This window comes from Bufo gargarizans, chromosome 9 (genome assembly GCF_014858855.1).
Source record: "Bufo gargarizans isolate SCDJY-AF-19 chromosome 9, ASM1485885v1, whole genome shotgun sequence".
Lineage (NCBI taxonomy): Eukaryota > Metazoa > Chordata > Amphibia > Anura > Bufonidae > Bufo > Bufo gargarizans.
Genome location: NC_058088.1, coordinates 165,620,042 through 165,633,723, shown reverse-complemented (window position 1 = coordinate 165,633,723; position 13,682 = coordinate 165,620,042). Strand labels below are relative to the sequence as shown.

Below are 13,682 nucleotides of genomic sequence, written 5' to 3'. Positions count from 1 at the left end.
TCAAACTTCCTGCACTTCCTGGCTGTAGGTGCGTAATCTCGCTGGATTTTGTCACGCACTCGATGTGTATTACTCTCACGTGACTCACGCGGCCGGTCTCTAACTTGATGTAGCCCTGTCCCCACAGATGCCCTCAATAGCAGGGGGGGCACATCCTGACCAGCGTCTGTTCCTGCAACGTCAGCACAGGGGCAGGAGAAGAAAGGAATAAGCCGATGCACCATGTTTCCTGCTCCCCGGTGAGTAACCAGCCGCTGGTTAAGGCAAATGTTTCACTGTAGAACCGCTCCTTGCATTTTCCAGGTGTGTGGAGCGGGAACTCACCCGGCGCACACCCCCCAGCTGAAAAAAGTTCCTTAGTTGCCCAGGGAGAAACTACTCCCCTCTATGGCACATACCTGTAGGATCCACTTCCTAGGACAGGAAACCACTGAGGAAGAGAGGCTCCTTTTTTATACCTGTGGGTTTCCTTTCCTGGGAGGCAGACCCTCTCATGGTGCGGTCATGGATGATAAGGAAAATTAGGGCCTTGATAACCACCTCTTGGAACTGAAGGAAAGTTCCTGTGTGGCCTGCAGAATGAAATGGCACATAAGCATTGCACATTGCCAACTGTATGGCAAGCTCTTTGTACCACACTTTCATGTGGCACTGTAGGGCTTCAGAAGTTGATCTAAAAGATCCACCCCTTCCATGTGCCCGTTGTAGTCCAGGATACAAACTGGTTGTGGGGGGTAGTGGTTGTGGTACCACGTACAGGAGCAGTGTGAATGGTGGTCAGTATAAGGACATCCCTCTTGTCCTTGTACCTAACCACCAGCATGTTCTCATTGCAGAGAGCCCTACTTACCCCCACTCAGTGGTTGCCCTTCCATGGATCTAGGGAGGCCTCTCTGATTTTGCGCACTGTGCCACAGTACCCCTGGCCGATAGGAACATGCTGGTATAATAGTTATCCACATAGAGGTGGTAACACTTATCCAGCAGTGGGTGCAGTAAGTACCACACAAGCTTCCCACTAATTCCTAGGATGGGGGGGGGCATTCTGTGGATTCTATCCAGTAGACTTTCCCTTCGTAAATGCGGAACTTGTGGGTGTACCCAGAGTTATTCTCACAAAGTTTGTTAATTTTTATGCCATACCTTGCTCGTTTGCTAGGCAGGTACTGGCAGAATCTAATCCGCCCTTTGAAAAGGGATAGGGACTTATCTACACAGACATTTTTTTCTGGATTGTACACCTCAGCAAACTGTGTTAAAGTGGTCAATGACAGGCCTAACTGAACAGACGGTCAAATGTTGGGTTGTTTTGGGGTGGGCACTGTGCATAATCAGTGTAGGAATTTCCAAATTGACTCAAAACACTCCTGGGTCATGGTGTTACTGTAAGTTAGTCTGGTAGAATTTTTTTATTTTTTTTAACAAAGCCCATATGCAGCACGAGTCCCCAAAACATCATCTCTGCTGCACTTACTGGGGTCCAACCTAGGGGGTCTAGCGTATGGCAATGTAGCATTCTGATCAATAAATTTGTTGGGCCACCATTAAATTTACAAAACCTTCAGAGAAGATTTTGGAAAAAATAAAATAAAAATGTAGTTCAGTGAAGCCCGTACTGTCTCTGTATTCCAGAACTGCCCTCAAAATCCAGAATTTGGGGCTGATAGTTGTCAGGGGGTGGGGTCCACTCTAGTGGGCTTCCTCCGCTGCTACCCTGGGGCGCCATCTAGTGGATGATGATTATGAGTAGGTAGAGTAGTAGAGGAAAGTGGCATCCTCTTCTCCCTTCACTGGCAGACTCAGTATTGGAGGCAAGATAGGCATATGCCTCTTCAGGAGAGTATAGTTGTTGGGATGGACGAGCCTTTTTTTTTATTGGGGTGTGACGTGTGGAAACCTTTATTTTGTGTGAGGGGTGTGTATGTTGTGTTTTCACATGTGAAAGGGCTTGTAACAAATTATAAATTCAATTTAGAAAAAAAAAAAATATATATATATAATTTGCTAGTCTTTCCTGCACAAAAAAAACTTGCAGTGCAAACTGAGCAGACGTGATCAGTAATGGACATTGGTTGCAAAATGCACGTACACAGATAGTGTGTTGGTGCAAAATTCTAAACTGACTAACTGAAATTATGTATATCCATCTAACTACAGGTCTTTTTTTCCACAAAAAAAAAATAAAAAATTTAATGCGCAGATGTAAATGGAGCACCCTACAGATTTTGCGTGCAAAAACTACTATAAAAATTCACAATAGTGTTAAAAGTGAAAACACTGGATAGAGATCTATATTTCTGTTTGGCATCCCCCGCCAGCGCTGCTATTGGCTGGAACAACACTCCAGCCAATGGCAGCGCTATAGCTGCACAGGAAAGGGCAGAACCTCCCTGCATGCAGCCATTCTAGCTGGTGACTGCATGCTAAGAGGTTCTGTGGTGCACACCTGCCTGATCAGCACCTGGGGATTGTTCTTTGCAGTTTTCTTTATATAATCCCCAAATGCTGATCAGACAGGTACGCACTGAACAGCACTTGGCAGTCAGAAAAAGTGGTGCAGAGCTGGAAAGTTGGGGAGGGCGGTTTAGGGATCTGGAACAGCTGCAAATGAGGGAAAAAAACCACAGTGCAGCAATTCCAGGTGGTGTTCTTTTAGCAGGAAAGTGTTAAAATCGCTGTGGTGTGCACCACAGAACCTCTCTGCAAGAAGTCACCAGCTAGAATGGCGGCATGCAGGGTGGTTCTGCCCTTTCCTGTGCAGCTATATAGCGCTGCCATTGGCTGGAGCGTTGTTCCAGCCAATAGCAGCACTGGCAGGGGACCCAAAACACTGGTGTACCCTGCCTCACCTCGGAGGTGACTGGTGCGGACCAGCTCAGCACCAGTCACATCCCCCTGACCTGCCCCGCAGCTGTATACAGCATCCGGCGGTGCGATGTGCCAGTCTTCATTGACTGGCCAATCACAGCGCTTGGAGCTGCAGGGGGGGGGGGGTGGTGAAGCACCATGCTGCCCCTACCTGGCATGGCTGCCTCCCACTAAGAGCAGCCATGGTGCCCAGATTGCCCCACAATCGTGCCACAGCGCCATACATGTACGCCGCTGTTCCTTAAGGGGTTAAAAATGCTCGCTGTTCCTTAAGGGGTTAAAAATGCTAACACATTTCACGTGTTTGGTTGAAGCAGACAAAAATAAATAAAAATGGAGGTCTATGGGCAAGACAGGTCTCTAGGGATGGCATTTTTCCAATAGGCTTGTCTATAGGAAATCATGTGTCCAGAAATGCTTGAAACTCCTAGTATATCAATACAGGCCACAAGATAAATTTACCAAACAGAATTTATTCAGTACATGAGCCTTATGCCTTAACAGCAAACTTGCGCACTGCGTACAAACGCTCTTTTTTCTGCCGTTTCTTGGTCCTCAGAGACTCTTCGTGCTTGTTCAGAAGGCGCCTCAGGGCCCTGGTCTTCTTTGGCCTCAGATCCAAAGGCTTGTACTTCTTGCCCTGTTGGAGAACACACTTGTTAAGGCTAGTAGCAATCTTAAAACCCTAAAACAGCCGGCAGCATCTAATAACCTCTAATATTACACTGCTTGTGTCATCTACTCCGCATGATGTAGGGGGTAATGGGCAGAGTACAACACGACACTGGTTTTCCAGATTAGGCAGCTTGCCCCCGCCATCATATACAAGTAGCTCTATATGCACCACAGGACACCAGGTCCCATCTGCAGCAATACCTCATGTATCTAGCAGGAAGCAATGAGCTGCCTGGTGGAGGTCACTATAGCAAGAACGTAGTCACACTGCAGCCACTTACACAGCCCAGTGTGAAATTCTGCATTTCTGAGAACCCCATATGCATAACTAAATAGGTTATCCTATGAAATTAAAACGTTTTACTCACTTATCTGGAGGACTTTCTTGCCTTTCTAGGGGTAGGTAGCAGCTCACATGACAAGCACCCGCATCTCTCGGGATGCATTATGCATTTAAGTCAGCTCTTGTTAACACCCCCCGTATAGAAATAGTCCCTCACATAGTCCCTAGTCTTTCCCCGTCTAGAGAGATTAGAGCTGTATACTTCTGTGAATTTAGTAGTAGGGACGAATGACAGATGTCTGGGACGCTACACTGGCACTGAGCATGTTAACCACCTCTGAACACAGGCCAGACGGTGGACCCGAAGGAGAAACAGCAGGGGGCGCCAACAGATAAGAAAACTGCACATGCACAAAACCTTACAATATTTTTATTGCAATAATACTTCATTTGAAATGCTCTATGCATTACATAGAAATACTTTTTGTAGGATAACCCCTTCAAAGGAAAGGAGTCAACAACATTTTTTATCTGCCTTTATTTCCTCATTACAATTTTTTTTTAAATTTTGTTTTCTGAACATGATGGGGGCGGTCATCCTGCCTGAGCTGTTATTAACAGCATTTAGAAAGTATCAAGAAAATTGCTTTACAGCAGCCCCGTGGGCCATAGACCATGGACAGAAGGGGACCTCACTGACTTCTATGGAACAGTTTTCTAGGCTGCTCTGTGACCGATGCAAAGGTCATTATACAAGGAAAGAATAGAAAAACTTTGACAATCACTTTTGTGTATGGTGGATCCTGTCTTATCTATACACAGAGGTGATAACATTACAGGCAGGATTATAGCGACAGATAAGCAGATAACTACAATAAAGTGCTATGTACAGACCAAGAAGTGGTGCCTATTATCAATAATTATATTAACTTGGAAAAAATTGGTGGAAATTGCACATAAGTTGTAGCTCCTATCTTGATAAATACTATATTGCTCCTGTTTCTAATTCACACACATCACAATAGTAGGCAATGCACGAAGTTTGTGGGTATCGCACGGTGTGAGTAATCATTGGTGTGTCTCAACAGCAAACAGGCAACATATGGATGTATTCCTCCACTTGTTAATACAGTCCATGTGCTTTTCAAACACTCTGTAGTTGATTAAAGAAATGTTCACAGAATTTCGCACAAAAAAAAAAAAAAAATTTAACAATCGCATCGACAAATTGAAAAATCAATGTTGATGGTGTTCACAGGATGTGTGTTTAGAGTCAATACTGGTGACCCACATTCATGGGCTTACCTGCCCTTGTACCCGGCTGGTTTTTTGAGTTGTTTGTTGGATCCGGCTGCATGCCGGCATCCCGGCTTCTGCTACGTCGGCGTCTCGATATTAAGTAAGTTATGTGGATTGTGTTTCCAGTGATAGCTTGCTAGCAGGTTTAAGGCATGTTATGCGAAGCGTCTATTTTCATATCCTCGAAGTCCTTTTAAATCACAGTGCACTGTTCGATCGATTTTCAAATCCTTGTGGGGTGAAGCATTTACCAGATGCGTTTTGGGGATAGCTCTCCCGTTCCTCAGTGGCAACACCCCTTGCAAGTGGATTGTGGGTTTTAATACCCTTTAATGGTCGTATGGAAAAAAAAAAAAAAAGGATGTGGATTCCTTGAATGTGGATTTTTCGCATATGTGATTGTTTAAATCGATTTTCTGACATCTTATTGCTGTGAGTACCCATATTTGCTTATATGCTTTATAGTCAATGCGATTGTTGTTTTTCAAATATTTTTGTACATGCAGTTTTTGGTGCAATTGATGTGCGATTTTTCTTTTCTGATGCGTTTCTTTCCCTTTGGTGCGTTTTTTTCATATATTTTTTGTATTTATCCATGCTGGGTTGACTTGTATGTAATATTTCTTTAAAGGGTTTCTACCACTTGCAGATCACATATTTGGTGATCAGACACTAGCGATCCGCTAGTGTCTGATGTAGCTTACAAGCTAATTATTACCTTAATCCGTTCGGCCCATACCTCAAAAAAAGCACTTATATCTTTATGCAAATGAGCCTCTAGGTGCTATGCAGGCGTTTTTCCAGCACCTAGAGGCTCCGTCTACCTTGCAGTTTGCCGCCCATCGCCTCGCTCCAGCACGCCCATCTCTTACCGTATTCGATCCTCCCCCTGCTTCAGCCTTCAGAAATCCCGCGCCTGCGCCGTTCGTCGCGGCATTCGGAGGCATTCGGCGCAGGCGCAGTCAATGTCTGACCGCTCCGTGCTCAGACATTTCCACTGCGCCGATGTCATCGGCGCAGGCGCAGTGGAAATGTCTGAGCACGGAGCGGTCAGACATTGACTGCGCCTGCGCCGAATGCCGCGACGAACGGCGCAGGCGCGAGATTTCGGAAGGCAGAAGCAGGGGGAGGATCGAATAGAGTTGAAGATGGGCGTGCTGGAGCGAGGCGCTGGGCGGCAAACTGCAAGGTAGACGGAGCCTCTAGGTGCTGGAAAAACGCCTGCATAGCACCTAGAGGCTCATTTGCATAAAGATATAAGTGCTTTTTTTGAGGTATGGGCCGAACGGATTAAGGTAATAATTAGCTTGTAAGCTACATCAGACACTAGCGGATCGCTAGTGTCTGATCACCAAATATGTGATCTGCAAGTGGTAGAAACCCTTTAAAAACACATTCCTAATCTCCGTTATACGCAAATTTTATGGGTCACCAGTATTGACTCCACACATCCTGTGAACACCATCAACATTGATTTTTCAATTTGTCAATGCAATTGTTTCATGCGATTTTTTATGTGTATTTCAAATGATAATCCATACGAAAGTTTGTGCGAAATTTTGTGAACATTTCTTTAATAACCAACTACAGAGTGTTTGAAAAGCACATGGACTGTATTGACAAGTGGAGGAATACATCCATATGTTGCCTGTTTGCTGTTGAGACACACCAGTGATTACTCACACCGTGTGATACCCACAAACTTCGTGCATTGCCTACTATTGTGATGTGTGAATTAGAAACAGGAGCAATATAGTATTTATCAAGATAGGAGCTACAACTTATGTGCAATAGCAGGTTTCTATATACCAGCAGAGCAGGCTATATAGTAAAGAAACACTTTGAATATCTGTAACCCCCTGTGAACATTCACCAGTGGTAATATCCACACTAACAGAACCTAACCAAGGTGATTGGGAATCGACTGTATTGCATTTTTATTTGTTAGTTTATACCACATGTGCATTTTATTGTATTATTTTAAAAATATATACATAGTTAAGTAAATTGTAAAAATTCCGTGTGGCTCTGTATGTAATAGTGTGCCAATATTCCAGCAATAATTATATTACACTGGCAGATAATCTTGGAGATCATGGCTAACAAGTGTTTGAATGAATGCTCATTAGTGATGATCTGCCCGTGTAAGGCTAGGTCTACACAACGACATTTGTCACACGACAATTTTTATAATGACAAGTCTATGATGTTGCATGATGGATTTTTCTGCGACTGTCTCGTCGCATGTCACAGTGCGACAACATAGACTATAATTATGAAAATTGTCATGCGACAAATGTTGCAGTGTAGTTGTGCTCTGTCAGGCAACAAATGTCGTCGTGTAGACCTAGCCTTATACTGCCACAGATTATCAGGCAATTGGAATCTTTCAACAGGTTTAAAAAAAAAATCAGTTTGCTGGCGGCACATGTGCTGTCTAACCACGATCTGCTGCCGGCAAACAGATTTAGTATTGGGACAAGTGATGGCATTAACGATCACTTGTCTATGGTTCAGGAGACTGGCGGAAAGGAACGCTTCCCTCTTGACAATCGCCTGTGTGATCTGCCAATGTAATAAGCTTTAGCTGCCCCATGGAAAAACTGCAGGAATTTATGGTTTTTTTGTCTAAATATAGACAAATAAAAAAATTAAACAATAGGTCCTTTTCCCTTTAAGCAACTGTTTTCTCTACGAGATCAGTTATAATTGAGAGATTCTGGAGCATTCACATGCAATGCTAGCTTAGCTTACTCAAGGACTGCTTTAAGACAGGAGCTACAGTCCAGGGATCAGCAACCTTTGGCACCCCAGCTGCTGTGAAACTACAACAGGGAAAACAGGATTCTGGGAGTTGGAGTTCCAGTTCAGCTGGAGTGCCGGAGGAAGCGGATCTCTGACCTAAACTGACATCTTATGTGATGAAGAAGCAAACAGAAAATTCTCATCACCTTCATGTCAATGGGGTCGTTTCTGCAGTAGCCCATGGACTTTTTCAAGACTCATTCAGATGAATGGGATAGTCCCGCATTTCTGCAACACCCTAAGTGATGCACGAGAGTTACAAGCGCAGTACAAACTGTTTTAGGCTAAAGCCAAGAGTGGATACAAACAAACTATATAAAAAGGTAGGTTTCATATACAGCAGATTCAGCACTGTCCCATTCACTAGAATGGGGTTGTAGAAACCCACTTACATGCTGCAGAAATAACCCTAATCACATGAACGGATTTTCTGTCAGATTTCTGCAACAAACCTGCCAGTCATTCCTCTGTACCTCCCTTTCCTATGCTCTCCTGTATAAATCCAGCCTAACGCATGGTTACGCTCATTGCTGGGGAGAAAAGAGGATCGGGCAGGTCTTATTTCCACCAACAATTGGGGATAACCGGCCTGCTAACTTACATGTCAGCCTTCCAGCTGATTCTACCAGAAGAGGGGTGCACAGAGAAGAGACCATACATGCACTACTCTACCAATCCCGAGACATCAGACCTGGCACCTTGGAAGAGCAATGGTGGGAAAAAAACTAAAACTGCAAAATACTGACATCTCTGTATCAGGCACATAAACCAGCTCCAAATACTCACTTTGTAAAACTTCCTCAAGTTTTCTTTCTGTGTCTGATTGATCACAGTCAGGACTCTGGCGATGGATTTGCGGACAACACGGCTGCGGAGAAACAAACAAAAAATAAAATCCAACTGACCAGGACAGTACAAGACGCTGCGAAAGTGGCGGCTGCAGTGTTGGGGCTCATACACTTGTTCCGCCTGCGCTGGAAAATGCAGACCCATTCAACTTTAACGGGTCTGATCTGTCCACACTGGAAACAAAAAAAAAATATATATATATTATATAATTTTTATTTTTTTTGCAGTGGGGAGGAACAGACCGAAATGCCTCAAACACTTTCGTGGCATTCTACACTGTATCTTCTGGATTGTGGACCCATTCACGAAAACGGGTCCACATCTGTGATACGGTGCACACACGGCCGGTGCCTGTATGCTGCAGATCCGCTGTTTGCGTCATGACAACGGATAGTCGTATGACAGCTCTGCTGTTCTCTTGAGAGGCCGAGATAAAGATGTCCACAGAAGAGCACTGCAGTGATTAGGTTACTACAGGGGGCCTCTGGTCACAGTGATGGTCTGAGGACGTAAAGGGAGGCTGCTTGCTGGCCTATTCCATGGTGACCGGGGACCATTCCTGCAGCGGCAGGCTGAGTATACTCACATCTTTGACAGCTTAGAAGCGGCTCCTCCTGTCACCTTGGCCACCCTCAGCTGAGACAGCTCAACTTTGAGGTCATCCAGCTGCTTCAGCAGCTCTTCCTTCTTCTTACCGCGCAAGTCTCGGGCCTTGATCTTTGCCTGTGAGGAGTAAGAGAGCAGATCAGTCTTCCCTTTTAGATTACACACCAAACTGATTCTACAGACGTCTTCCAGTTCAAGAGCGATGGAACGGTCTGACCCACTACAGTTGGTGCACGGCCCTAGTAAATCCCTTCTGCCGTAGGATGCGTACATCCAGGTATACTCATAAGGAAAGGACAGTACGCAACGTTTTCATGGGTGGCAACCCCAGTTCATGGATCGGCACATACTTGGCAGTCCCATTAGTCACAGGGTACCACTTGACACCAGTCTGGAGAAAACTTAACCCTTTATATTTTCAGACCTATACTGCAGAACAGACATATGCTGGACCACTCGCTGTAGTCAGGAACATCATTTTCTGTATCATTTAGCTATGGAGGAAGTGTAACTTCAATGGCGGAGAGATACGAACTTTGGACCTTGTCTATATCGTGATATATGAATTTTACCCAATATCCATCTATGGCCTGGATCATAGTCCTTACTAGGTAGGCTGACATAGGGTAGACATTAAACAGAACATGCCGGCGTTCACCGGATCTGGCTTAGCTGTTCCCCACCGGACCCCCTTGATTGTAAAGGGATCTGGACGCTTTCCGGCATAAGTGCCGCCTATCAGATGGACAAAAATCACTGCATGCAATGGTTTGTCTGAAAGCCGGCATTTTGCCGGAAAGCAGACGGATCGCAATACAGTGAATGGGGGCCGGTGGTGAACGGCAGTACCTGGTAAACTCTGGGAGGCTGTCCTCTGCCATATTGGGTCCGCTTAATGAAAGTGCGAACATATCCTTAGTTTTCATGAACTAGATCAGGGATGCTCAACCTCCAGCTGTTGTAAAACTACAACTCCCACCGTGCCCTGCTATAGGCTGACCATCCCTGAACTAAATCATGTCTATACCATCACAAATATCCACTCTCAGTGGTAGTTTTAAAGGGGTCGTCCGAGTGTTTAAAGGGGCTGTCTAGCCTGGAAGCAGACAACCCCAACGCTCCTAATGTGTGACCCATAAAAAAAAAAAAAACTCTGAAGACCACTTTAAAGTGGCGGTCCAGGAACTAAAACATATACTTTGTGGATAGGGAATAACTGATCAGTGGGCGTCCAACCAGACCCAGGAACGAGGGTCCTGTGCCCCCGTCCTAATGGAGCTTCAGGCTCAGGATGCACCATACATTCTCTATGGCAGTGATCCTCCGGTCAGGTTTTCAGGATTTCCTTACCTCACCTGCTGAATACTGACAGTTAATCCATCAGGACTTAGGGCTCATGCACACAACAGTATTTTGCGTTCAGTATACTGGCGTTTTTTTAGTTCAGTATGCGGTACATATACTGAACCATTCATTTCAATGGTTCAGCAAAAATACTGGAGTGTCTCCGTGTGCATTCTGTTTCAGTATTTCCGTGCCGTGAAAAGATAGAACATGTCCTGTTCTTGTCCGCAAATCACGGTGCTTGGCTCCATTCAAGTCAATGGGTCCGCCAAAAAAACAGAACACATACGGAAATGCATCCGTATCTGTTCTTGCTGAACCATCTATTGAAAATGTTATGCCCAGCCCAATTTTTTCTATGCAATTACTGTATATGGCATACGGAAAAACGGAACAGAAAAGAAACAACAGAAACAAAAAAACAGAACAACGGATGTGTAAAAAACGGACTGCAAAACACTGAAAAAGCAATACTGTCGTGTGCATGAGCCCTTAGGCTAGGTCTACACGACGACTTTTGTCGCACAGCACTTTTTATAATGAGTCTATGGTGTCGTACGGCGACGTTAAAGTCAAACAAAAAATCCATTAGAAATGGATTTTTCTGCGACTCTCGCAGCATGTCACAGTGCGACACCATAGACCATTATAAAAATTGTTACACAACATTGGTGGGACAAGATGTCGCAGTGTAGTTGTGCCCTATCTGCCACGCGACACACGTGGTCGTGTAGACCTAGCCTTACCACAGGTATTTATTCTGTGGGATATCCTCAGATCATGACCGGTAGGTGCCCCCTGAGGGCTGGAGCTGAGGAACACTGCTGTATGGGACACAGTCTCCTACATGGTGCCACTAGGGCTTAGTAAAACTTCAGAACAAGCAGGGACCTGCCTCCACAAGGTCTGCCCCACCGATGGCCCCTCTACACTGCTGTGGAACAGGATGGGCCACTGCTCACCTGGAGATGCTGGCTAGTGGTCACCAATGGGATTACTGCCAGGAAGTCCAGGAACACGGCTGCCCATAGGATGGCTACATTATACGGACATGTGACACACAAGCCGGGATTCTCTGCACCTGCAGGGACTTTAAATGTACTGCGCCTTTAAGAGGCCACAAGGACAGAAAGTGACCGAAAGCAGGACGCGACCATCATACGGGTCCTACTGCACCTACAGCACAGGCCGGCCATACCACTACAGTACCGGGAGGGGGGAGATTACTACAACACATTCATCCGCCCAGCCGCTTCCCGCACTGAGACACTACAGCCCTGCACACATTCCCCACACTCTGCTTTACGCGACCCGCAAACGTAAACCGTCAACACAAAGCCCAAAAGGGAGGATGCCACCGGATTATGCCGGACAGCTAGTCCCAGCTCACCATTGTCGCCGCTGGCTGCCAGAGGAAAGGGAGGGCTCAGCAGGCAGAGGAGTACTTCCGGGTACTGGGTGGCTCCACTGCGTTCATGTGTAGGGGGGAGGACGTTGTCAATGTAATGGTTCAGTCCGTGCAGTCAGAGCGCAGTGCGCATGTCACTCATTTTATAGCAATGTGCGCTTTTTGAAATGGCCACAAAAAAACCCCATTTAATTCTCAACACAATTAGTGACGTTCATTTCAAAAGTATATAGACAGACAGGCTATTGAGCCAGGACCTAGATAAACATAACGGGGGAAATTTATCAAGGAAAACCTGGCTTATTAGTTGCCCATAGCAACCAATCAGAGCTCCATTGGAAAATGAAAGGTGGAATCTGATTGGTGGTTATGGGCAATTAAACCATTATAAATGTTTTAATAAATCTCCCCCAGAATAATGTAATTAATGAGAAATATTGTCAGTTTTTTTTTTTATATATTGAAAAACTACAAAACTGACACCTCTGGAACAAACAGAGCATGATGGGAGTTCCCCTTATTGCACCATGCTGTAAACCTAATGCGAACACTTTTGCTAATTATGCACTCCTCTGATCGCCGATGGTGCGCCGTAATCTCGTGCATGCGCCCTAAATCCACTAAAGTGGATTTAGGCGAGATTACGGCGCACCATCGGCGATGAGAGGAGTGCATAATTAGCAGTGGGGCGGCGCTGGGCTACGAGATAAGGTGCGCGGCTGGGCACAAACTGCTGGAGGGACAGCCCCTTGGGCACGCTAGTAAGGTAATTAGCATATTAATAAAACCGATTTTTATCCAAAATGAAAGGACAGGTGGGGGTAAAACTAGCATATTTTTAATTGGATAATGGAGGCTGAGAGGATTATATGAACAGCTCCATATCGAACATCTTGATGACAGAATCCCTTTAAAGAGTTTTTCTCATGACAGACAATAGGGGCATATCGCTAGGATCTGCCCCCATTGTCTGATAGTTGCGGGTCCCACCGCTGGGACCGGCACCTATATCAAGAACGGAGCCCCAAATGTGGTGGAGGGCGCATTGCGCATGCACAGCCGCCCTCTATTAATTTCTATGGGGCCGCCGAAAATAGCTGAGCACTGGCCCGGCTATTTCCGTTAGGCTCATTGGCCCATAGAGGTGAATGGGTGCGGTGGCCGGTCATGCCCGTTGCGCTCCCATTCACCTCTATCGGAAAAGCGGTTGGTGGTGTCCTCCAGCCACCACTTTGTGGGGCTCCGTTCCCGATATAGGTGCGGGTCCCAGCTTGTGGGACCCTCACCTATAAGACAATGGGGGCATATCCTAGCGATATGCCCCCATTGTCTGAGATGAGACAACCACTTTAATAAAAATGAAAATACCATGCCAGAATTTTTTTTGATCACCTCATCGCCCCCCCAAAAAGTTATAAAAAGTGATCAAAAAGTGATATGTGCTCCACTACGGTAGTAGTAAAAACTACAGCTCGTCCCACAAAAAAGAAATGCACTTGGAGATGTCTAGGGGTATGTACCACTAATATTCAGTCCTCATGCATG

The 13,682-nt window shown here is 45.6% G+C and overlaps 1 protein-coding gene across 1 annotated transcript; it reads right to left on the bottom strand.

Moving 5' to 3' along the window:
* Window positions 1–3,321: 3,321 nt before the first annotated feature.
* On the bottom strand, window positions 3,322–12,249 carry LOC122919523 (60S ribosomal protein L35). Its single transcript, XM_044268595.1, has 4 exons — window positions 12,120–12,249; window positions 9,366–9,502; window positions 8,717–8,798; window positions 3,322–3,508 (listed from the first exon to the last, which is right to left on the bottom strand). The coding sequence occupies exons 1-4, from the start codon at window positions 12,120–12,122 to the stop codon at window positions 3,359–3,361; spliced, it is 372 nt and encodes a 123-aa protein (XP_044124530.1). The 5' UTR covers window positions 12,123–12,249; the 3' UTR covers window positions 3,322–3,358.
* Window positions 12,250–13,682: the final 1,433 nt, after the last annotated feature.